The 21166-nt window shown below is 45.8% G+C and overlaps 9 protein-coding genes across 13 annotated transcripts; 6 read left to right on the top strand and 3 right to left on the bottom strand.

The window, feature by feature from the left end:
• Nucleotides 1-421: 421 nt before the first annotated feature.
• LOC108160510 (DCN1-like protein 3) lies at nucleotides 422-2492 on the bottom strand. 4 transcript variants are annotated; one of them, XM_017294551.2, is made up of 5 exons: nucleotides 2282-2492; nucleotides 1796-2227; nucleotides 1591-1728; nucleotides 1185-1518; nucleotides 422-1121 (listed from the first exon to the last, which is right to left on the bottom strand). In XM_017294551.2, the coding sequence occupies exons 2-5, from the start codon at nucleotides 1974-1976 to the stop codon at nucleotides 764-766; spliced, it is 1011 nt and encodes a 336-aa protein (XP_017150040.1). In that variant the 5' UTR covers nucleotides 1977-2227; nucleotides 2282-2492; the 3' UTR covers nucleotides 422-763. The 4 variants fall into 4 exon arrangements, with proteins under 4 accessions (XP_017150040.1, XP_017150042.1, XP_017150043.1 ...); XM_017294553.2 differs by having other exon boundaries at nucleotides 1796-2222; XM_017294554.2 differs by having other exon boundaries at nucleotides 1796-2199.
• A 2106-nt stretch (nucleotides 2493-4598) lies between these two features.
• On the top strand, nucleotides 4599-7512 carry LOC108159138 (Usher syndrome type-1G protein homolog). The gene is made up of 6 exons (XM_017292133.2): nucleotides 4599-4961; nucleotides 5524-5599; nucleotides 5706-5849; nucleotides 5913-6134; nucleotides 6193-7218; nucleotides 7281-7512. Exons 2-6 carry the CDS (start codon nucleotides 5577-5579, stop codon nucleotides 7444-7446), a joined length of 1581 nt encoding a protein of 526 aa, XP_017147622.1. The 5' UTR covers nucleotides 4599-4961; nucleotides 5524-5576; the 3' UTR covers nucleotides 7447-7512.
• Nucleotides 7513-8421: 909 nt separating this feature from the next.
• On the top strand, nucleotides 8422-9333 carry LOC108159142 (S-phase kinase-associated protein 1). Its single transcript, XM_017292138.2, has 2 exons — nucleotides 8422-8668; nucleotides 8733-9333. Exon 2 carries the CDS (start codon nucleotides 8741-8743, stop codon nucleotides 9227-9229), a length of 489 nt encoding a protein of 162 aa, XP_017147627.1. The 5' UTR covers nucleotides 8422-8668; nucleotides 8733-8740; the 3' UTR covers nucleotides 9230-9333.
• Nucleotides 9334-9428: 95 nt separating this feature from the next.
• Nucleotides 9429-11986, top strand: LOC117188403 (SET and MYND domain-containing protein 4-like). Its single transcript, XM_033392238.1, has 3 exons — nucleotides 9429-10196; nucleotides 10255-11378; nucleotides 11445-11986. Exons 1-3 carry the CDS (start codon nucleotides 9933-9935, stop codon nucleotides 11779-11781), a joined length of 1725 nt encoding a protein of 574 aa, XP_033248129.1. The 5' UTR covers nucleotides 9429-9932; the 3' UTR covers nucleotides 11782-11986.
• A 204-nt stretch (nucleotides 11987-12190) lies between these two features.
• LOC108159141 (protein OSCP1) lies at nucleotides 12191-13937 on the bottom strand. Of its 2 annotated transcripts, XM_017292137.2 has the most exons (3): nucleotides 13525-13937; nucleotides 13281-13411; nucleotides 12191-13220 (listed from the first exon to the last, which is right to left on the bottom strand). In XM_017292137.2, the coding sequence occupies exons 2-3, from the start codon at nucleotides 13342-13344 to the stop codon at nucleotides 12382-12384; spliced, it is 903 nt and encodes a 300-aa protein (XP_017147626.1). In that variant the 5' UTR covers nucleotides 13345-13411; nucleotides 13525-13937; the 3' UTR covers nucleotides 12191-12381. The 2 variants fall into 2 exon arrangements, with proteins under 2 accessions (XP_017147626.1, XP_017147625.1); XM_017292136.2 differs by having other exon boundaries at nucleotides 13281-13937.
• A 137-nt stretch (nucleotides 13938-14074) lies between these two features.
• LOC108159140 (enoyl-[acyl-carrier-protein] reductase, mitochondrial) lies at nucleotides 14075-15425 on the top strand. Its single transcript, XM_017292135.2, has 2 exons — nucleotides 14075-14382; nucleotides 14450-15425. The coding sequence occupies exons 1-2, from the start codon at nucleotides 14172-14174 to the stop codon at nucleotides 15307-15309; spliced, it is 1071 nt and encodes a 356-aa protein (XP_017147624.1). The 5' UTR covers nucleotides 14075-14171; the 3' UTR covers nucleotides 15310-15425.
• On the bottom strand, nucleotides 15310-16855 carry LOC108159139 (nedd8-activating enzyme E1 catalytic subunit). The gene has a single exon (XM_017292134.2). The coding sequence runs from the start codon at nucleotides 16762-16764 to the stop codon at nucleotides 15412-15414; it is 1353 nt and encodes a 450-aa protein (XP_017147623.1). The 5' UTR covers nucleotides 16765-16855; the 3' UTR covers nucleotides 15310-15411.
• Nucleotides 16856-16922: 67 nt separating this feature from the next.
• On the top strand, nucleotides 16923-19400 carry LOC108159136 (rac GTPase-activating protein 1). Its single transcript, XM_017292130.2, has 4 exons — nucleotides 16923-17172; nucleotides 17236-18169; nucleotides 18231-19018; nucleotides 19077-19400. Exons 1-4 carry the CDS (start codon nucleotides 17094-17096, stop codon nucleotides 19148-19150), a joined length of 1875 nt encoding a protein of 624 aa, XP_017147619.2. The 5' UTR covers nucleotides 16923-17093; the 3' UTR covers nucleotides 19151-19400.
• Nucleotides 19401-19690: 290 nt separating this feature from the next.
• On the top strand, nucleotides 19691-20824 carry LOC117188404 (sortilin-related receptor). The gene is made up of 2 exons (XM_033392239.1): nucleotides 19691-20481; nucleotides 20544-20824. Exons 1-2 carry the CDS (start codon nucleotides 19728-19730, stop codon nucleotides 20720-20722), a joined length of 933 nt encoding a protein of 310 aa, XP_033248130.1. The 5' UTR covers nucleotides 19691-19727; the 3' UTR covers nucleotides 20723-20824.
• The last annotated feature ends 342 nt before the right edge of the window (nucleotides 20825-21166 follow it).

Below are 21166 nucleotides of genomic sequence, written 5' to 3'. Positions count from 1 at the left end.
AAATACAACTTATCGATAAAATATATCGACCCCCAGAAATATACTGACATATAACGTCTAATTTTCAAAATATACCGTAAATATACCGATGAAAAAACGAACAGGATAACAACTTGAATCAAAGCTCGAGAAATAATACTAATAATAATAATAAAGTATGAAAGTATCTATAACCTACCTTTAAAACTGAGGACGTAGTCGGTTTTTCATAGCGAAAACAAAAGAAATTGAACTCGTTTCGTATTTAGCCGTTTTTATTTAATTCACATCCACTACTTAAATTTAAATATTTAATTATATGCATTTAAATAGTTAAGTGCCATAAAATGTTTCAAACTTGTTTAAAATAATACATTTTTTAATTGCTAAATATTATACGGGTTGCCTTCAAGTCATTTAGTTATATACACATGGTTTCCGATGATTGAGCTTTTCCGAAATTCTTCTTGATAAGTCTTTAATTATATAAACAAATGCCATTGCCCGTTGCTCTTGCTACTGCTACGAGCACAGAGAAAGGTTTGCAAGCTATTCTATTTTAACTGCCGAGTGATGAGTGTTGTGTTGGAATCCTTAAGCAGCGCCAGCACCGCAACGTTTGTCTAAAGTTGCCCAACACCACAGGTGTGGTGTGGTTTGCGTGTTTTGGGGAAACATAGGCAACCGAAAGAGAGAGCAAATGAACGTTGAATTTGAAAATGTACAGTTCTTTTTATGTTGTTATATTGGCGAGTTGAACGCTGCCTTGCACTCAAGACAGATACTACGAAACGTGATCCAGATCTCCAGCCTTGACGTGGCTCTGAAGGAGATCATCATTGTTGTTATCATCGTCATGAATACCTGACAATTCCAGCGCACGATTCTTTTCATATTCCACAAAGTCGTCGAAGAGACTGGGCCACGCTTCGGTGTCATCGTAATTGTTTATATCACATTGTTCCGTAAAGTTGAGGTACATGTTCCATGTATCCTTCGGTATGCGGCGTATATTCGGGTGCTTTTCGAGGAAGTTTATCCAGTTAGAAAAGAGATCAGGTGATTGTACAGTGAACACTAGTTTCCACAAATCGATTGCCATCTCCAGGGAGAGGACACGCTGATCGGGTTCAAGGCCAAAGCTGAAATCAAGCAAACAGCATACATATATAAATATACAAAATATTAGCAGTATAGTAAATTACCGAAAGGTAAAACGATAGAGCTGCTTGAACATCTCAGAGTCCGCCTTAAGCATCTCAATTGTTTGCTCCAGCCGCAGGCGAATGTTAGCTATTGTGTCCGCACGCATCTTGTGCAGGCCATCAATAAATTCGGTCTTGGTGAACCGGCACATCTGAGAGGCATCCAGGCACCAGGCCAATACAAGTATTGCGAACTCATCGGGCTGATAGTTCAGATCATTGCACAAACGTTCGATGCCATCAGTGAGTATCATGTCCTCATCGTCCGGGTCTTTGTACACATCGAACAGTTTGATTAGATTTTGGTGTGAAACCTCCATGGATTCCTTGACAGCTGTGCGAACGATACATAATTAAAACGAATTCCAATAGAAATCTCTCTCTTTTGGCAGACAAAATGACTCACCAGTTGTTATGATATCGCTCATCGTGGGTGCACTTCCATTAAGCAAACCTAAAGACTTAAAACTATTACGCTTAGTATCACAATTGTTTGCTTTTACTGGCTTGAGTGGAGTTCGGCTAGAGAGCAATTCGTCTGTTTCTGAAATGTAATGAGCAAGAGAATTTTGACTTAAAAGTGAAGGGCGATTTCATTTGAATGTACATACCGCGTGGCCGGTCGTTGTATATGGCACAGCGCTCATTTGCATTGGGATTGAGGCAGACCGATTCGTAGCAGTTGGCGAGGCTGGTGGTTTGGCAGGCGTTCGAGTGCGATGCGCTAGGAGATGAGGACGTTGGCAACGATTGTTCGGCAGAAGACTGGAAGCATTTCAGGCAATTGCCCATAGTGCGGGCGGTTTGGTGTCCTCCGCGACTTGCCCTGGCCCTGCACTTCGCATATGCTTCCCCAGCACTGGCTAAATGGCTGACACTTGTTTATCACGGCGTCTGGAGCTGCGGATCGGATCCTATGGCTACTGGCTATCGGCTTAACGGCACTGCGAGTTCGCCCAATGACGCTCTGACGCATCGAACATATGGTGAGACTTCTTTGTTGCTGCGGCTGTGGCTACGGGTATGGATATTGCTTTGCTGTTCTGCTGTTGTTATTTTGGTGGTGCCTCCTACGCAAACGCACTACTGATACATACATATATTGACACACGTCGTGCATATACATCCAGCTCCAGTAATCACTACCACAAAAATACTCGATTCGAGTACTTTTCACATCTTACTTTGTTTCATTTTTTCCCGCACTCAACCATTAGTCTGGTGTGGCATATATCTCAGGGGTCGACTTTCAGCAAAAATTTAAGTTGAATTTTTTATTTAATAGCAAATGAGTGTGACCGCGGTTAAGATATACAGTATGACCCTCAGAAATATACCATCTCATTTAAAAAATATACCGTAAATATACTGACAAATTCAAGTTCTTTTTACATATTCCTCGATTTTGATATTCCGACGAATATTACTAGCTATATAGAACTTTTAGCCGTGCCCACATAACTTTAGCCCATTGATGAATCAATTTTCTACACAATTGATTAATTTTTAGTCCTTGCTTTTATTGTATTTTGGCTAAAACAAGGTTTGAACAAAATAGTTCAACAAAAAATCAGTCGCAGTGTTGCTGGTATTTAAAGACATGATGCGTGTATAGGCCTTTGTACACCCTATTTTGTTAATTTTATATGAAGTTGATACGTGATTTATAAAGACCTTTTTTCAAATTGATATTCTTTAGACATATTCGAGTACATTATTAGTATCTTGTATAAATTTATGTCGATCCTGATACCTACTGAGCCTTGGAAGACAAACATATTCACAATTATATAACATCCATTTCCCCCAGGGTATGTGTGCATGGAATGGGACTCATTGTTGTCAACCGGTTATGACGACTAATTCCTGGTTATTCTTTCTTCCGTCGAATATTCATAGCTATATAAATCTCTCAGTTTTGCCCAGACAATTTTATATGATAGCTGAATCAATTTTGATCAAGATTACTTATTTTTAAGTACTTGCATGTTTTTTATTTTGACAAAAACACGATTTCATCAAAAATGTTCAATGTCGCAGGTTGTGACGTCAATGTTGCTGGTATTTGCAGACTCATTTGTTGTCAACCAGGGCATGGGCGTTTGTATACCCTTTTTCGTTAATATTATATTAAGATGCTGTTTTCCAATCTGCTTTCAAATGTAATTAATAAAGGCCTTGTTTTAGATTGCATTTTTTTGGTCTATTCATGCATTTGATTAGGTTCTTGTATACAAATCCTGATCCCTATACCAATTCTTGGTCTCTGTAAGAAGACCACTAATTGCAAAATATCGTTTAAAATAGATACTGACTAGTTTCTGCATTAATTAGAGCATGGGATGAAACACATTTCCGCAACTCTATATCATCCATTTCCCCAGGGTATGTGTGCATGGAATTAGCAACATGTTTGTGTATGGAATGGGACTCATCTGTTGCGAACCGGGTATTGCCAAATCCGGATATTTCAAGCTATATAGAGTTTTCAGCTTTGCCCACTTAGTTTTATCCCATAGATGAATACATTTTCTATTTTCTAACATCTTTAAATTGCTTGTAAGTATTTTATTTTGACTACAATACGGGTTTCAAGTAAATGTTGCTTCAACTTTTGTGTATGGAATGAGACTCAGAACAGCACCAAAATATACCGTCTCATTTTAAAAATATACCGTAAATATACTGACGAATTCAAGTTCTACTATACATATTCCTCGTTTTTCATATTCCGTCGAATATTACCAGCTATATAGAATATTTAGCCATGCCCACATAATTTAACTGATTAATGAATCAATTTTCTATTTAACTGGTGTATTTTTAATACTTGCTTTTATTGCATTTTGCGTAAAAAGAGAGTTTAGCGAAATAAGTCAAACAAAAAACAAGTAGCGAAATAGGTCAATCAAAACAAACGAAAAAGGAAATTGCTCAATTTTGATATTCCATTGAATAATGCTGACTAACTAAATCTCTCAGCAATGCCCACATAGTTTTATCCCATTAATGAATAAATTTTCTACAAGATTGGATAGTTTTTAATCCTTGCTTTTATTGTATTTATTGTAAAAAACGATTTAAACGAAAAAGTCTAACAAAAAAAGAGTCACTATGTTGCGTGTATGCCTTTGTATACCCTATTTTGTTAATTTTATATGAAGATGAAACGTGATTTATAAAGACCTTTTCTCAGGTTGATATGTTTTAGACATATTCATGCATATGATTAGTGTCTTGTATATATATCCCGATCGTGATACATATTTTTGGTCTCTGTAAGAAGAGATATAGAAGTTTCTATACCATCTCTTCTTAAATATACTTTTGAAAATAATTCGTCGCCCAGAGTGGCAACGCCACTGCCGCGCTCTCAAAAATCAAAAGGCGTTTGTTGCTCTCAAGTTTAAGCCAACCAGTTACCAATTTCACTTACCATCTTCAGTTACCATTTCAGCAGTGCTTCCGGTAGTACGTGCGCGTCGTGATCGTGCATTCTAGCGATTGTAAAAGAAAACTTTTAGCCAAGTGTAAAAAGAAAAGAAAAGTGTTAGTTGCTCAGCGGGAAAATCCCACTTGTTTCGGTGCAGTGCATGGGAAAAGCGGTCTTGAACTCTGCCAAGAAACAGCACATATGTACATACATATGTACTTACTGTGTGTATTCGTTGTAAATGGTTGAGTGCTTCGAGGGAAGTGCACAATAGATGGTTTTTGGGCAGTTCCAGAACCAGCCAGCAAGGTTGACTGAACTTGGTAGTTGGGTCGGTTGTTCGGGTATGTAAGCCAAGACTCGGTATATGTGTTATGTGTGTCTGTTCTTTGGCCAACAACGTGTGAACATTTGTCCGCGTATGAGTCCATGTTAGTATGTTTGTGAAAAGGTAAAACGAAATCTGCTCTGCGGACTGCTTGGATGATCTTTTTTTTAACTGGTTTTAATTAGCCCTGTAACGAGAGAGAGTTTCCATACATGCTTACGTTTAATAATAAAAAGGAACATATTCATGTGTAAATCCCATAGGCCAATTCCGTACATTTCGTTGGAATGTGTAAGAAAGTTCGTTGTTAGTTGACGTTCACATCATTCGCATTTTGTCCCACCTCAGTCAGCATCTGCTCCAGGGCCTGTGCCACTGTCTAAATGCATCCCCTTGAATGTGAAAGTTGGTCCACTCATGTGTCTGGTATTAAGCATCTTGTTCCTCTGAGGAAACTCTCAGTTTATGCAGCTCGGACGATACTTCGAATGATGTCTGATCCAGTTCTGTTTTAAGTGGGGCATCAAGGATGGAAAATATATTAAAGTACCCACTAACATGTAGGTATTTCCTTCCAGTTCGATTATAGAAGTCCCATCAGCGGAACAACTGATTGATAAGGCAGCCGGGAATGTCTTCAGACCGGTTTCACAAGTGAGTGTAGTTCGTAGCATACATGCAATTAATTTCGTTCTATCTTATCGCCTTGGCATGCACAAGACTCATTAACTTTTCAAATCTGCTCTCCCCTGGGCCGTAGAGCCGCCAAAGATGGGCTGCTGGACGTGCTGTCGGTGGCCACTCGCAAGGACACGAATGCCAAGGACAGTGACTCCATGACGCCGGTAATGTGGGCGGCCTTCGAGGGACGTCTGGATGCACTTCGCCTGCTGTGTGGAAGAGGGTAAGCATCGGCACCCTCCCATCAGCACTTTCGTTTTAACAGGTTTCCTATTCGACTTTATAGCGGTGACCCCGATAAATGTGACCAATTTGGCAACACAGCCCTTCACTTGTCCTCGGCCAAGGGGCATCTGCATTGCGTCGACTTTTTGGTCAAATTTGGGGTAAACATTTACGCCTTGGACATCGATAAGCACAGTGCGAAGGACCTGGCGGCTATTAACGGACGGGACGAGATCCTGCGATACCTGGACGCGGCCACAGCCCAATTCGAGGCCAATGAAAAGTTTGCTCATATAAAATCATACAAAAATCATCTGTGTATCCATGTGTTTCCTTTTTAGAAAGAAGTCCCGGGCTTTGAGGGAGCTGGCCGAGAAGAACTGCGAGAAACGTGTCCGTGAGTACATGAAGCGTCAGCAGCAGCGGCAGGACACCGACTACTGTGATGCCAGTCCTCCAAACGCAACGAGCTACGGCACCAGCAAGCCCAGTAACATGCTGTCTACGCTCAAGCAGAAGATCTGGTCCAGCCAGGGCAACCTGAATAAGACACCACGCGACCCAGCCCCAGCTCCAGCGCCGACAAAGTTCAGTGATCTGGTGGGCAGCGGGAGCAGCAGCAGTGGTGGCTCCACCATAGCCAGTCGTGTGGGAACAGTACAAAAGAGGCCCTCGCACTTGCAGAGGCAACACACCAGCGCCTGTCCCCACTCGAAGGTGGCTGGCGACGGAGACGGCGGCTTTAAAGTGCGTGAGTTGGAGCCGGATGGTAAGCGGACCATAACCTCGCTGACGGGCCTGCAGCGCGACTCCGAGGTGCTGTACGTGGGAACCTTCAGCTCCACCGAGGAGAGCGTTGGCAAGCGCGGCAAAATCACGGACGTGTTTGAGGTGGAGTCAAGCATCGACGAGCCAGACCACAACGAGAACCGAATCGGCTACAGTTCGGCGCTATCGCGTTCCTTTTCGCAGCCCGACATTCTTGGCGATAGCCCCTTGACACAGGAGCTGAGCGAGGATTTGGGTCGCCAGAGACCCGTCGGCCTCTTCGACAGACCCACAATGCTGGGCAGCATTGCATTCAGGCGCTCGGTGACGGCGGCTCTCAGCCAACTGCAGCTGCACACAGACACAAGCTCAACATCGACAATGCGCAACGCTGGCGGTAGCAACGGCAACGGCAATCACGCCAAGGAACGCTCTGGCGGCAACAAGGGGCGCATGTACCTGAATCTGTCCGACGACACGGACTCCGAGGGCGGTGGGAACGACATATACAGCGAAGATGAGGACGACGATCAGGAGGCCATGTGCAGTGCCCTGCAGAGGTTCCTGGCTGTCTGGGCCTTGGAGGAGTACCTCCCAGTGTGAGTAATATATTCTCCATCTCTTTCTGCTCTCATTTAACCTATCGAGCGGTGTTTTTCAGATTTCAAAAGCAAGAGATTGATCTGGAAACACTAATGCTGCTCACAGAGGGGGACATCAAGTCGCTCGGCCTGCCGCTGGGACCGTTCAGGAAGCTCACCTTTGCCATCCAGGAGCGACGCAACGCCTTGGCAAATCCTGGCCCCATGCTAGACAGTCGCCTCTAGTTCGTAGCGTCTAGTTTTTATGTATTTTATTCGAATCTAATATATTTCGCAGTATGAATCCAAAAACCAACCGTTCTTAATTAATTAGCAAGAGTCTCATAGCAGCCAGTTTTCCAGCAATCAGAGATTCACCACCTTGACTTTGCTGTGACTGTGACTCTGGATTCTCTCCGATCGTCTTGACATACGGTCACACTATCGCAGAACAGCTGATTTTTGCAAAGTTTTTGTTGTCATTTTTTCATTTTAAACTTTGTGAATTACATTAAAAGCCGGTAAAAAAAGTGAACCTCCCGGCCAGTGTGCTTCTTCGTAGATCTCAGGAAAATAAACTGGAAAAAGAACATTTGCTTGAAATGGAGTTCAGCAACGCTCGCAGTTCTCAGGAAACTACCGACTGGCGAGACCTTTCATTCCACATGGTTATCTATGAGTACTTCGTAAAGAACACGTCGTTTTCGCCGGACCTGGGAACGCTCATCGGCTACATACTGTTCTTCGTGATCACTTGGTATTTGATTATCTGGGCCGCGCGATTCGTGTTTTCGCTGGTCTGGCCTGTTGTTATTGTGGTCCTTGTCGTGCTCACATTCCGCTTCATTGCCACATTTGAAGGCTCGGACTTTATAGACGTGTTTTTCCAGGCCGTAGTAGTGGTTGCAGACATGGTATTGGCAACCTTGGGTAGAACCTTAGAATTTGGTTTAAGTTTTTTAAATTAAAGGTTTAACAGCTAATGTGTACTAATATGTAATTTTTACATTGTAATATGTAATAATAATGACTTGGCTATATTCTCTCTGATCGTTGGCTTGGCATACGGTCACAATTATTTCGGGGGTTGAGTGTGTTAAGGTTCCACAGCGAAAGGAAGAAGAACAAAAACTACAGGGAAAGCTAGCGAGCAGCAACCCTTTTTCATGGCGCTTCATTTTAAATCAGTGTCTAAGGTGTGTACACACTTGCAGGTTACTTCCACTTTTTTTCACACAACACAAGTTTCGTGTCGCCTGAAGTTTCTGCAATTTTTCATATTATTGTGACAAATATATTGTAAAATTTTCTAGTTTCACCGTTTAGCAGAAGACAAACCTTGCAGCACCTCTTTGGTTCAAGTTGAAGGCGACGGAATATTATTTTTAGCCAGTAGGCCATAGCTAAGGTGTCGGCAGTGTCTGGTGCTCTTTCATATATTTTTGGCGGCTAAAAAGTACACTTATATGTAAGAAAATGGGAGAAAAAGGCCCTTTGAGATTAAAATTCGAATAACATTGTTAATATTGCAGCTATCACAATGCCCATCATTCGGCTGGAATCATCTGATAAAGAAATTTTCGACACGGACCAGGAGATCGCCAAATGCTCGGAGACCATCAAGACTGCTCTCGAAGATCTGGGCGATGAGAGCGACAATAGCGTGCTGCCCTTGCCGAATGTCAACTCGCTAATTTTGAAGAAGGTGCTCCATTGGGCCACCTACCACAAGGACGACGCCGAATTGGCCGAAGAAGATGAAAACAAGGAGAAGCGCACCGATGACATTTCGTCTTGGGATGCCGACTTTTTGAAAGTGGACCAGGGTACCTTGTTCGAGTTGATTTTGGCTGCCAATTATCTGAACATTCAGGGATTGCTGGATGTGACGTGCAAAACAGTCGCCAATATGATCAAGGCGGGAAAGTCTCCCCAAGACATCCGGGACACATTTGGTATAATGAACGACTTCTCGCCATCTGAGGAGGAGCAGGTGCGTAAAGAGAACGAGTGGTGCGAGGATAAGTGAAGCCAACGCAATCCGGACCCATTGGCATGCCCAAGTGAGCAAATATGGTAGCGTAATGTTTATTGTTGATAATTAAATAGTTTACCGCTCATAAAAAGTAAAAATGTTGTTGTTGCTATCGATAGTGTTCCAGACATTTCTGGCGCAGAGATGAGTAGATTTCGATTATGACCAGAGATCGATTAATCCAATGTCGTGCAGGGGGGTGTTTATATATTTCCGCAAAAATAATGAAACTGAAAGAATTTTAGCGCAGTTGATGTGAAAGATATCGTAGCGAAGCGTTTTTTACACGTAAAGAGAAATGTGAGTTGCGCATCTGTTCAATTAAAAAGGGTGTTGTGTGGGCTAAGTTCGTTTTATTCTTCGGTATATTTTGAGAATGAGGTGGTATATTTCGGTATATTCGTAGTGTCGGACGGTCACTGCTAGCAAAGATTGGACAAAAAAAATAAATAAAAAAAATACATAAAATAAAAATGCGAATTGCATCCATTTGCAATATTTGAAAATCTAAATCATCTGTGAAATTGCAAATTAACGGTCCACACGTGCGCCACAAGAATTGCGTGGCATCTGGAGAGGGGAGAATAAACCGATTTTGTGGCTGAAAAAACAGGCGGCGGCGTCAACACGCGGAAGGAAGGAAGGAGCCGGGAGCTGGTATATGTGCATAACGTCTGGGGATAAATAATAAAGAGCAATGGACGTGTACGACGTGAGCGACGACCTGGTCAAGAAGCTCAACGACTGGAAACTGATTGGCATAATTTCGGGAAAGTTTAACGAGTTGAAGGAGAACTACTCAAAAGTGAACTTTGTCGAGCACGCTCTGATCGACTTCAAGTACATGGAGAAGATCTTCCTGAACGTGACCCTGCGAGAGGACAAGTGCAACAAGAGGAGTGTCGAATTCCGCATGCTTGGAAACGAGCAGTTCTCCCTAAAGAACAGGAAATACTTTCAGGTGAGTCAATCCTCATCCCAAGTCGAGTTGAACTAACCTCCTGCCTATTGCATTTCAGGCCTTGGAGTTGTACAACAAAAGCATTTGCTTTGCCGAACCCAACTCAGAGCATCTCTCCATAGGCTATGCCAATCGGTCGGCTGTTCTCTTCGAATGGAAGCGCTATAGGGACTGCCTGGCCAATATTGAGCTGGCCCGGAAGGCGAATTACCCGGCGAGACTAAGCCACAAGTTGGACAAGCGAGAACGTGACTGCCAGCAGCTTTTAGAGCAGCAGCCCCCCGATGTGGTTCCTCACGAGTTCAAGCTGAGCTTCGATTCCCATGCCCAGGTCCCGTATATTGCCGACTGCCTGGAGCTGAGGGAATCGCCCGACGAGGGGCGCTTCGTTGTGACCAACCGGGATCTGGTGGTTGGCGATCTGGTTGCTGTCGAGCAGCCGTTCTGCTCGACTCTGTTGCCCCCGATGCGGTATATTCGGTGTGCCACCTGCAAGCGGGAGAACTACCTGACCCTTATTCCCTGCGATAGCTGTTGCTCCGTCATGTTCTGCTCCGAGGAGTGTAAGCTTCGGGCCACATCCAGTTTTCATCGCTTCGAGTGTCCAATCATCGATTTCTTGCACCGCATGTTCAACAAGATCCACGGCATCGCCCTGCGGACCACCATGGCTGCCTTGGACCTGTATCCCAGTATCGAGGAGCTAATGGCTTTCTGTGAGCAGCCGCAGAACCAGCACAAGTGCGCCTTCGACTTGGATTACAACCAACTGTCTGCCCAGGAGCATTACCGGGCTATCCACGGACTTGTCACCAACCAGCATCTGCGATCCGTCTCTGATCTCTTCCAGCGCTCGGTTGTCTGTGCAGTGCTGAAGCACTTCATCATCGAGTATACGCCGCTCAAGGACTTCCTGGGCGGCGAGGATGGGAGGAACTTCTTTACGGACCTACTTTTCAGGCATCTGCAAACATCACCCTCGAATATGCATGGCATCGATCTTGTGGAACAGGTGAACGAGACCAAGGACGATCAAACGCACTCGTCGGGTGCCTACGCCTTCCTTTCGCTGCTGAATCACTCTTGTGCGCCCAACACCCTCAGAATTTACGAAGGAACCAAGGCATACCTGTTCGTGCTTAGGCCTATCAAGGCGGGGAATGTTCTCTACGACAACTATGGGTGAGTGATTAACCATAAAACCTCTCATTGGCACGACTAAGCTTTAACTTGTCTTCTCAAATGCAGCGCCCACTTTGCGGTCTTCAGTAAGCAGCAGCGGCTAGACACTCTCTCCATGCAGTACAGATTCGATTGCAAGTGCGAAGGCTGCGAACTGGACTACCCGACCTTCGGTCGAATGCCGCACAAGGCGACAGTTCCTTCGGTCACCGACGACACGGACATGAAGTCGCTGGGTGCCTACAACTATGACTTTGCAACGAGCAATTACACAAAGTACTGTGAATTCCTTACGCAATACGGCGCCGCCTATCCCTGCGAGCAGATCAGCTCGGCCGAGGAGTGCCTCAAAATGGCCTTGTATATCATGGTGGATGCAGTACCGCTCAAGGCGAAAATGTAATCTGACTAGACATTAACTTAACTCCCACTTCCTCCTGTATTCTGTGTCCTGCGTCCTATATCCTGTATCCTGTATCCTGCATCCTGTATCCTGCATCCTGTATCCTGCATCCTGCATCCTCCTTCCGCATCCCCCACATACGGACGAACTCTTTCGGAGCTGATTGATTGAAAGAAGCGTATTAAAAACAAAAGCAAACAAGTAATTAATTACTATATATTTTGTTGCCATAAGTCTAGACTCTAGGGCAAAGGCAACGCCAGCAACCACCAGGAGCACACTTAACTTTTATTGTAATTTGTAATTGTACATTTCGACCGATATCCTTGGTTATATTTTAATTTGCACCACAACACACAACAAACAGCACACCAGACCAGACACCACACATTTCACAGTTGTCGCAAGCTCAAAATTTCAAATGATGATTTATTTTGTCCACGTCTTTGAATATCTTCGAAGAAAACATATATTCGAAGCATGCTAAAAGAGATACAAAACAGAATCCATAAAACCGACACATGTTTTTATAATTATTTTACAAAACACCCACTAAATGAGAAATACAATATTTTTTAATTGTAAATATCTCCTTAATTTCTAAGCCATCTTGCTGTACAAGTCGATGAGATTCTGATTGAGTATGGACTCCCTCCTGCTGTGGGGGGCTTCCGTGTTTGCCCTAGCAGCTGTCTGGAGCTGCACAAACTCGCAACCTGTTGAGGTGGAGGAATGGCCCTCATCGAACAGAACATTGCCAAACGCCTGCTCAAACTGCTCCTGGAACTGGCGGGCATTTATCGGCTGCAGGTCCTCGCCTGCAGGCAGTGGACTGATGTTCAGCTGGGCAGCCAGTTGGTCCATGCTGTTGGGCTCTCGCGCGCTCTGCTGATGCGCCTCCTCACTCTTCACGTACATGTTGTCACCAATGGTCTGGACATAGTCGCCAAAGTACTCCTGATCCACGTCCTTGAAAAAGCTGCCGTCCATGGCCTGGAAACCTAGCCGAATCAGCAGCGATATTTTCGTATTGAAGCACTCCAACCAGGCCTTGTTGGTATTGTAAATGGACAGCTGCGCCTCCTCCCCACTGGCGTTCCAAAAGTCCAGCAGAGTGTTCTTGGTAAAGTCAATCAGCATGTGGCGCTTGGTGTCCGGATACATCTTGTTGACGGCCTCCAGGTGTCGGAAGGTTATCTCGAGCAAATGGTGTTGGTGCCGGGAAACGAACAGCTGCCATTTGTATAGCATGGTCATCAGGTTCCACAGTTTGCCCATGGACTGCTCATCGATGCGCATCACGGAGCAGGTGGCTATATCGTTCAGCATGAATTTGCAGTGCTCGACTGTCAGGAGCTGGGCATTGTTGTGCTTGGAGCCGTTCAGCAGGGAGTCGATGAACTTGGGATCCAGCAGTACTGCTGTCACATCGTGGATAACTGCCAGAAGCGGTTACTTAGGCTTGGATCAAACGCACTGAAGGAGGGCCACCCACTCACCTTGTACCGACTTGTCCTTGGCGATTTGTTGCGCCTTCAGCCGCTGATCAATCACATAGAGCATCTCGCAGCCAAGGTTGACCAAAATAAAGACATTGGCACGGGGACTCAGCTGCTGGTGCTGCTTCGGACTGAAATTGGACATTGTTTAAAGGCTACTGCCAGGCGCAAGGGTCGAATCTAAACTAAACTTAGCCAAGACGGCGACGACGGCACGCAAGCCTCAAAAAGTATTCACACATACATTTAGTTTATTGGATTTTTCGCTTCCGTGCAGAGAGGTCCCCGTGTCCTGCCATGTTTGACGGCTTTATGAGAGCCCCGGCAACGTCTTTCACTACAAACAAAAACAACGACGCCGACGACAGGCGACGTGTATAATTATGACCACAGTGTGGGTAGTGCGGAGGCCTCCACCTGGGGAGTGGGGCTTGGACTCCATTGCATGGAGAGTTATTGATTAGTATATCTCAATGGCAAACGCAATGAAATTATTATGGAAATTATGGCAGCAGGCTAAAAAGTTAAGACGTTTTCGCGTTCGTGTCATTAGTAGGGGGAATTATCTAGCTACTCGTATTTTAGAGCGAGCGTAACATATGGCAGGTTCGCTGGAATACACTTCAATGCTAATTTGACGGCTTCCTATGTGGCTTCCCATTTGTGAATTAAGCACCTGCAGTGAAGGGCAGCAGCAGGAAGTACACGTCGGAAGTTGCGTGCATGCAGTCCTAGCGAATTCCAGAAGTTGGGGCGGATTGATTTTGAAAGAGCTCACAAGCGCCAAAACACAATTCTAGTGTGCAACAGGCGCCGTATCGTTCCAAGCAAGAATTATCCAGCACTGTTCTGAAATTTTAAGGAAAATTGCATTTTTTTTTGTTATAAATAATGTTGCGTCAAACGCTTCGTCCTGGTCACGCCGCCCATTGGTGCCGGCAAATGTCCGTGGTGGCCAAGTCCTTGAAGTACACCCAACACGGAGAGCCACAAGATGTCTTGAAGCTGGTCGAGGAGCAGCTGGCCGATCCGAAGAATAAGCAAGTGCTGGTGAGGATTTTGGCGGCTCCCATCAACCCAGCGGACATTAATACCATTCAGGGTGAGCCAAAACACACATACAGCGTATGCTGGTGGACAGATTATAGTTAAATTACTCTATTCGCTAGGCAAATATCCCGTCAAACCAAAATTTCCAGCCGTGGCCGGCAATGAATTCGTAGGCGAGGTTATCTGTGTCGGGGAGAATGTCAAGGGCCTGCAATCGGGGGAGCACGTTATACCTCTGGCTACAGGTCTGGGGACATGGACCACGTATGGCCTCTACAATCAGGATCAGCTTATGACCGTGCCCAAAAAAGTTGGCTTGGCAGAGGCGGCCACCGTCACTGTCAATCCGTGCACTGCGTATCGCATGCTAAAGGACTTTGTAAAGCTGTCACCGGGGGACACAGTCATACAAAATGGAGCCAACAGCGCTGTTGGACAGGCTGTCCACCAACTGTGCCGCGCCTGGGGCATCAATAGCATTGGCATTGTCCGCGACCGCCCGGAGATTTGTGAGCTGAAGCAACTGCTGGAGTGCCTGGGTGCCACGGCGGTGCTAACAGAGGCAGAGGTTCGCACCAGTGACATCTTTAAAACAGGGAAGGTCAAGCGCCCAAAGCTGGCGTTCAACTGTGTGGGCGGCAAAAGCGCAACGGAAGTGTCGCGCCATCTGGATGACCGCGGCGTTATGGTTACCTACGGGGGCATGTCCCGGGAGCCAGTTACGGTGGCTACTGGACCACTAATTTTCAAAGACATTGCATTTAGAGGCTTCTGGATGACTCGCTGGTCCAAGGAGAACTACGATACACCCGAACGCAAGCAGATGTTCAAGGAACTATTCGAGCTTATGGAACAGGGAAAATTCGTGGCTCCCACCCATGAGATGGTGCCCCTGGAGAAGTTCAAGGACGCCGCAGCAGCAGCTCTCAATTTCAAGGGATTCACAGGCAAGAAGTTCATTCTAAACATGAGCGAATAATTAGATTAATTGAGGCTCTTAGCCTTTGGCTTTATTGTATACCCATGATGTGGTATATATGTATGCGGAACAAATTTGTTGTATCTTGTGATTGAATATGATTCAGTTCATCTCCACCTCGTTTGCTTGATACTTGAGCTGTAGGGTCATGGCCGAAGGGGAGGTGGGATCGGTGACCGTCAGCTGCTGTCCATCCTGCAGTCCCAATTCGCCCAGGGATTGTGTAAGGTTTTTCCTGGTGGCCTCCTCAATACTCTTTACTGTGGACATGTAGAGAGTCCGCTGCTTGCCATCCTTCATCACAGTGGTCAGAGCGGGGCTCTTGAGCTGGAAACGAGGCGAGTCGCAGAGTGACTTGATCACGTCATCCAGTGTGGTGGTATTGGGATCCTCGATGGGCAGCAGTTGTGGCTTGTTACTACAAGCCAGGCAGCTCTCAGACTTTTCTGGTTCATAGGTATACGTGTAAATGCCATCCAGATCGTTGAAGTTCAGGTAGTTCGACATGCTGTCGTAGCAACTGGTGGCCAATTTGAAAACCTCCATAGCACAGGCAGCAGCAATGACAGCATTGGTGCTGGCTACTGCAGGAATTATGTGCTTAATGACGCCTTGGACGAGGCGATAAGTGATTCCAGTTATGTTGAATTCGTTGGCCCTCTCCACCGCTCTTTCGTAAATCCAGCCAATGTGCTGGGGATCGTCTCCGTCCAGGGGGACACTGAAGGGATTCTCCTTATCCCACTGTATCAGCTTTACGTACTCAACGCAATGCTCCGGCAGTCGGGGAGTATTTGCTATGGTACACAGGGGATAATTCACTTGTGGTGGAAACAAGTCGAGAGTGCACTCGATGCAGGCTGTGAAGCCTGGCAATATAACACGAGCATTCCCCTTGAAGCCCTCGGTACCACCATCAATCATGGGCACAATTGAGCTGACATCTATTGTGCCGTCATCCTCGTAGCGCAGCATCGATAGCAGCATGCCATTGATCCATCTCCTGGCCACAATTGAGTCTAGTCCACAAACAATCAGGTGAAACTGCTGATAGAACGAATCGTCAAAGTCCTGGATTTTCTTGAAATGCGGCGTGACCCGGCAGGTGGGAACTCTTCCGTTGATGAAACGCGCAGCGCATTCCGCCTTCGAGGATCCAATGTCCGTTCGTCGGAACAGAAACTGTCTGTTCAGATTAGACAGTTCAATGGTGTCCATGTCAATCACATGCAAATTACCGAAGCCCATCAGAGCCAAGTCCTTCAACAGCTCACAGCCCAGACCGCCGGCACCGATGATTAGGACTTTTGATTTCGTTTGCAAGAAATCCAAGTTGTCAGGAGAGGCTGTGAAGTCATCCTTGCAGAATGGTCCCTCGCGCTCCAGTATGTGCCGCAGACCATTCCACCGCTTGCTGTGCAAGCTGAGACCGGGATTGGGAGAAGGAACAGACATTTTTGTGCCTAAAATAAATAAATATACGAATCGAACTCAAGCCAAATGTTTTTCCGCTAGTGCTGTAAGCCGCTACGTAGAATCGTGTAGTACAGCACTGCCAATAAACGGCATGCAACCCTGTTGCCGCCTGTTATCGATAGACAGCTGCATTGAATTGAAAACAACGGCACTTGGAAAAAATTATAGCGTCCCTTGCAGCGTGCCTGGCACTTATTGTAAAACAAATACAGATACGAATACAAATTTGTATGAAAATTGTCTAAATCAGTGCGTGAGTAGCACCAGTACAGAGATTTCTATCTACGGTTAAAAGTAATACACTGAAAATGACGCTTTCGATCTTGGCGTCGTTTGATGATCTGCGGCGTTGCATTGAAGTGCTGACCGACGGGACCGCTGAGGAGGGTGAGTAATTTACTCGAATCTAGTCTGTGTGGAACGCATGCTAGCCATAGATTAATATTGCAGAGTTTCTACGGTTCCTGCGTATGTTCGAGCAGTACCATGAAAAGTGCGCAGGGTATGCGGCGGAAACCGCGAGGATACAAAATGAGCTGGATAAGTCGCTTACCAAGATGGGTGATCTGGAAGGCAAGCTGTTTCACGCCCGACGCATCATCGATATGGAGATCAAGGCTCGCCGCAAGGCCGAGCATGAAAGAGACGCCATGGAAAGCAAGATAATGGCTGTGGCAGATCTGTTGCGGCACGAGCGCAATCTAAACAACGAGACGCGCGATAAGCTGGCCTTTCTTCACACATTGCCGTCATCCCGGAAGCGCATGTCCTTGAACGCTGTCAGGGAGGACAAATCCTATGGAGATATCAACTCCACAGGCTCGATGCTGTCGGACATGTCCATCACACATTCGGAAGACGACTTCCTAGACGTGCGCACGTCCAAGTCCTGGCACGAGCATCGACCTTCGTTACCCAAGAACCCGATCCCCAGTGTGGGCAACAAGAGATCGCGGACAAGTACCGGATTGAATGGCAGCATGTCGGCGCACACGCCAACCACAAGTAAGATGCGGCGCTCGGGTGCTGGCATTGGCGTGGAACAGCATACAGTGAATGTAAGTCAGGGCGCTGAGCGCTTTTGTGCTACCACCAAGGTCACCATACCCCAGGATGGGCAGGGAGTGATCCGTGCAGAGTCAACCATTGAGTCGTTTCCAGTGGATGGAGCCCCTGAGAGGATTGCCGATGGCTTGGTATCGACGCCTCGACGCTCCGCCTTTAAAGAGGCCACAGCTCCACCACTAACTCCGCTGAATGCCATGGCTCCGCATGTGCTAGCCGAATCGGGGACACCCGGTCAGCACCGTCCATTGATGAGGAATCACACCTTCAGCCAGAAGACGTTCTTGCGCGGTGACAATTGTGTGCAGTGCCAGAAGCGGTAGGATAAATATAACCATTTTCTCCATATAAGTTTATATATTCAACATTATTCTTTACAGCATTCGGTTCGGCGCTGTTGGCTTGCGTTGTCGGGACTGCCCAGTGCGCTGTCATATTGACTGCCGGTATTTGCTCACAGTCAGCTGTGTGCCCCAACCGGGAACACCAACGACAAAGACAATGACGGGCTACCTCAGTGACTTTGCCCCGTCGATTGCGCCCATGATTCCAGCACTGATTGTGCACTGTGTGAATGAGATTGAGGCGCGCGGCCTCACCGAAGTGGGCCTTTATCGCGTGTCCTCGTCGGAGCGGGAGTACAAAGCCCTCAAAGAGCAGTTCTTGCGAGGCAAATCCACCCCACATTTAGGCAAGACGGATATCTATGTGCTTTGCTGTTGTGTGAAGGATTTCCTGAGGTCTCTCGTCGAGCCTCTCATCCCCACCGGCCAGTGGAAAGATTTTGCCAACGCTGTGCAAAATCCAGACACTTCAACGTCCCAAGAGATGCTGTACAAGTCTGTAAAGCAGATGCCGCAAGCCAATCGGGATACGCTGGCCTTCCTCATTCTGCATTTCCAGCGCATTGCTCAATGCCCTGTGGTACTGATGCCGATCGACAACATCTCTCTTATCTTTGGACCCACCATTGTGGGGTATTCATCGGCGGATCCCGATCAACATGCCATCTACACAGAGGTCTTTACGCAAAAGCAGGTGATGAAAGCATTGCTCGAGCTACCAGTGGCATTTTGGGAGCAGTATGTTGTCATAGACTCACCCCGTGCGCCAGAAGCCGTTGTCAAGCGAGTGCCCAGCAGCAACAAGGACTTGTTTTCAATATATGGTGAGTAGATGAATGCCTTAAGCGCACTGCAATGATTAAAATTCTTGTATTTTTACAGCAACTCCCTTCAAGGGGACCATAAAGAAGCGCAAGTTCTACGGGACGCCGCCCGTATCTGCCCACAAGAAATGAACATGGGTCTTTCCCCGCCGAAAGTCCTTGACACGTTACTTAAGTTTACTACAAGTATTTCAGTTTTTGTTTCCGGCCAGCCATACGAGAGGAGCTCTAGCTATATGTGCACTCCACTACTAACACTGTCTAGAGAAGTTTTTTTTTTTAATTAACCATTTCAATTATAAACTTGAAGACTTTATTAACACTAACATAAGTATACTTACTCGCAATGAGCAATAAAGTATAATACGCATCAAAAAACGCATCGAACTCTCTAACATCAATGCTAAAATTTGCATGTTGTGGGCACAGCCCCAGTTCTAGCCGATACAAACCCGCTTTGTTGGAGTCAAACAAATTGTGATAACCCGAGGGAAGTCCAGCTGATAAATGAATTGATACATGAACAAGCTACGCTTATAACAGGCGCTGGAAAAACTCGAAACGTAATCACTAAAGCAGCTTAAAAAATCCCATGCCATGATATCGTCATATCATCATCAAACGGGTTTTTCGCTTTCTAGGAGATTCCGCCATAATAGCCCAGAATATCAAATCGAATCGGCAGTCTCAATATCGAAAGCCAGCCAGAATGACCACCGCGCATCAGAATCGATCTGTTTTTCTGCTGCTTCTCCTCCGCGTAGTTTTCTCTGGAGCGCACAATACCACCACAACGTGCAAGCATCGCTGCGGTAGCGGCGATTGCATTCAACTGGATCAGCTATGCGATGGCAGGGCCCATTGCTTGGATGCCTCCGACGAGACCGTCGAGATGTGTGGGAAGGTCTGGTGTCCGGGCTATAGTTTCCGCTGCAGTTATGGGGCTTGTGTGGCCAGCACGGTAGTATGCGATGGCCAGCATGACTGTGTGGATGCATCCGATGAGGAAAGATGGCTGTGCCGGGCCCAGATGCAGCAAGCCAACTGCGACAACTGGGAAATGTACTGCCAATCCGGCCAATGCGTACCCTATTCAAAGCTTTGCGATGGAAAAAAAGATTGTCTGGATGGGGATGATGAGCTGGACACCCTATGCGAGGGCGTGGCCATAGCCAGCTCCACTATCAACCAAACTACAACTACAGAGAACGACTTAGTATTGATAAAATCGACAATATCAATGGGAGAACTGCCTCCTCGGCAGGAAGACGACAAGTGCGTGGTACCCCAGATAGTCAATCTAATAATAAAATATTCAAACAGTGCAGTCCTACATGCGGGCACGAAAGTACCCAATGACACGAGGATTCACTATGACTGCCCAGCAGATCATTTGCTCAAAGGAGATTACGAGAATATCTGCAATGCACCCCAGTGGCTGCATCAGTTTCCATACTGTGAAAGTAAGTGGAAGACAAACCGAAGTTTTATATATATTAATATTATTTAAATCGCTCACTTGCAGCTCCCACAGCATTCGTTTCTAGTCTGTTCATAACAATATTTGCCTTCCTGATCGTCGTCCTGTTGGTGCTTATCTACAAGGTACGCAGAGACGACCGCTATAGGCCGCGTGAAGAGCAAATTTGGCTTGTCGACACTCCAGCCAATCCTCCAAGGCCGTCGGATGTAGCCAAGGTCTAAAAGAAACTCGTTATTGAAATTTAAACTACTATTAAAACTAAAGTATTAAACGCTTACCACATTTAAAAAGAACGGCAAAAGATTAGTGTTGGGAAGTGCGGCTAGCTTTAGTGCTGTAAGACGTCAGTCAAAAGCATCATGATTATCTCGGTATATAGCAATTTCATCCATCTACTAAATTCCATTTTCAACGTTATATAGAAATGAAAAATAACACAAGTATTTAGATTAGGCCAGTCAAGTAGAAAATTGATTCAGCAATCATATAAATTTATGTGAGCAAAGCTGAGAGATCTATATAGTTAGTAATATTCAACGGAAGATCATAAACCAGGAATTTGTCTTAATAACCGGTTGACAACAATGATTCCCGGCAGAACTAATTCTCATACCCTAGGGAAAAGAATATTATAGAATTGAGAAAATGTTTGTCATCCCAGGCTC

Source organism: Drosophila miranda, chromosome 3 (genome assembly GCF_003369915.1).
Source record: "Drosophila miranda strain MSH22 chromosome 3, D.miranda_PacBio2.1, whole genome shotgun sequence".
In the NCBI taxonomy this organism is placed as follows: Eukaryota; Metazoa; Arthropoda; class Insecta; order Diptera; family Drosophilidae; genus Drosophila; species Drosophila miranda.
This window is presented reverse-complemented; position numbering and strand designations above follow the sequence as displayed.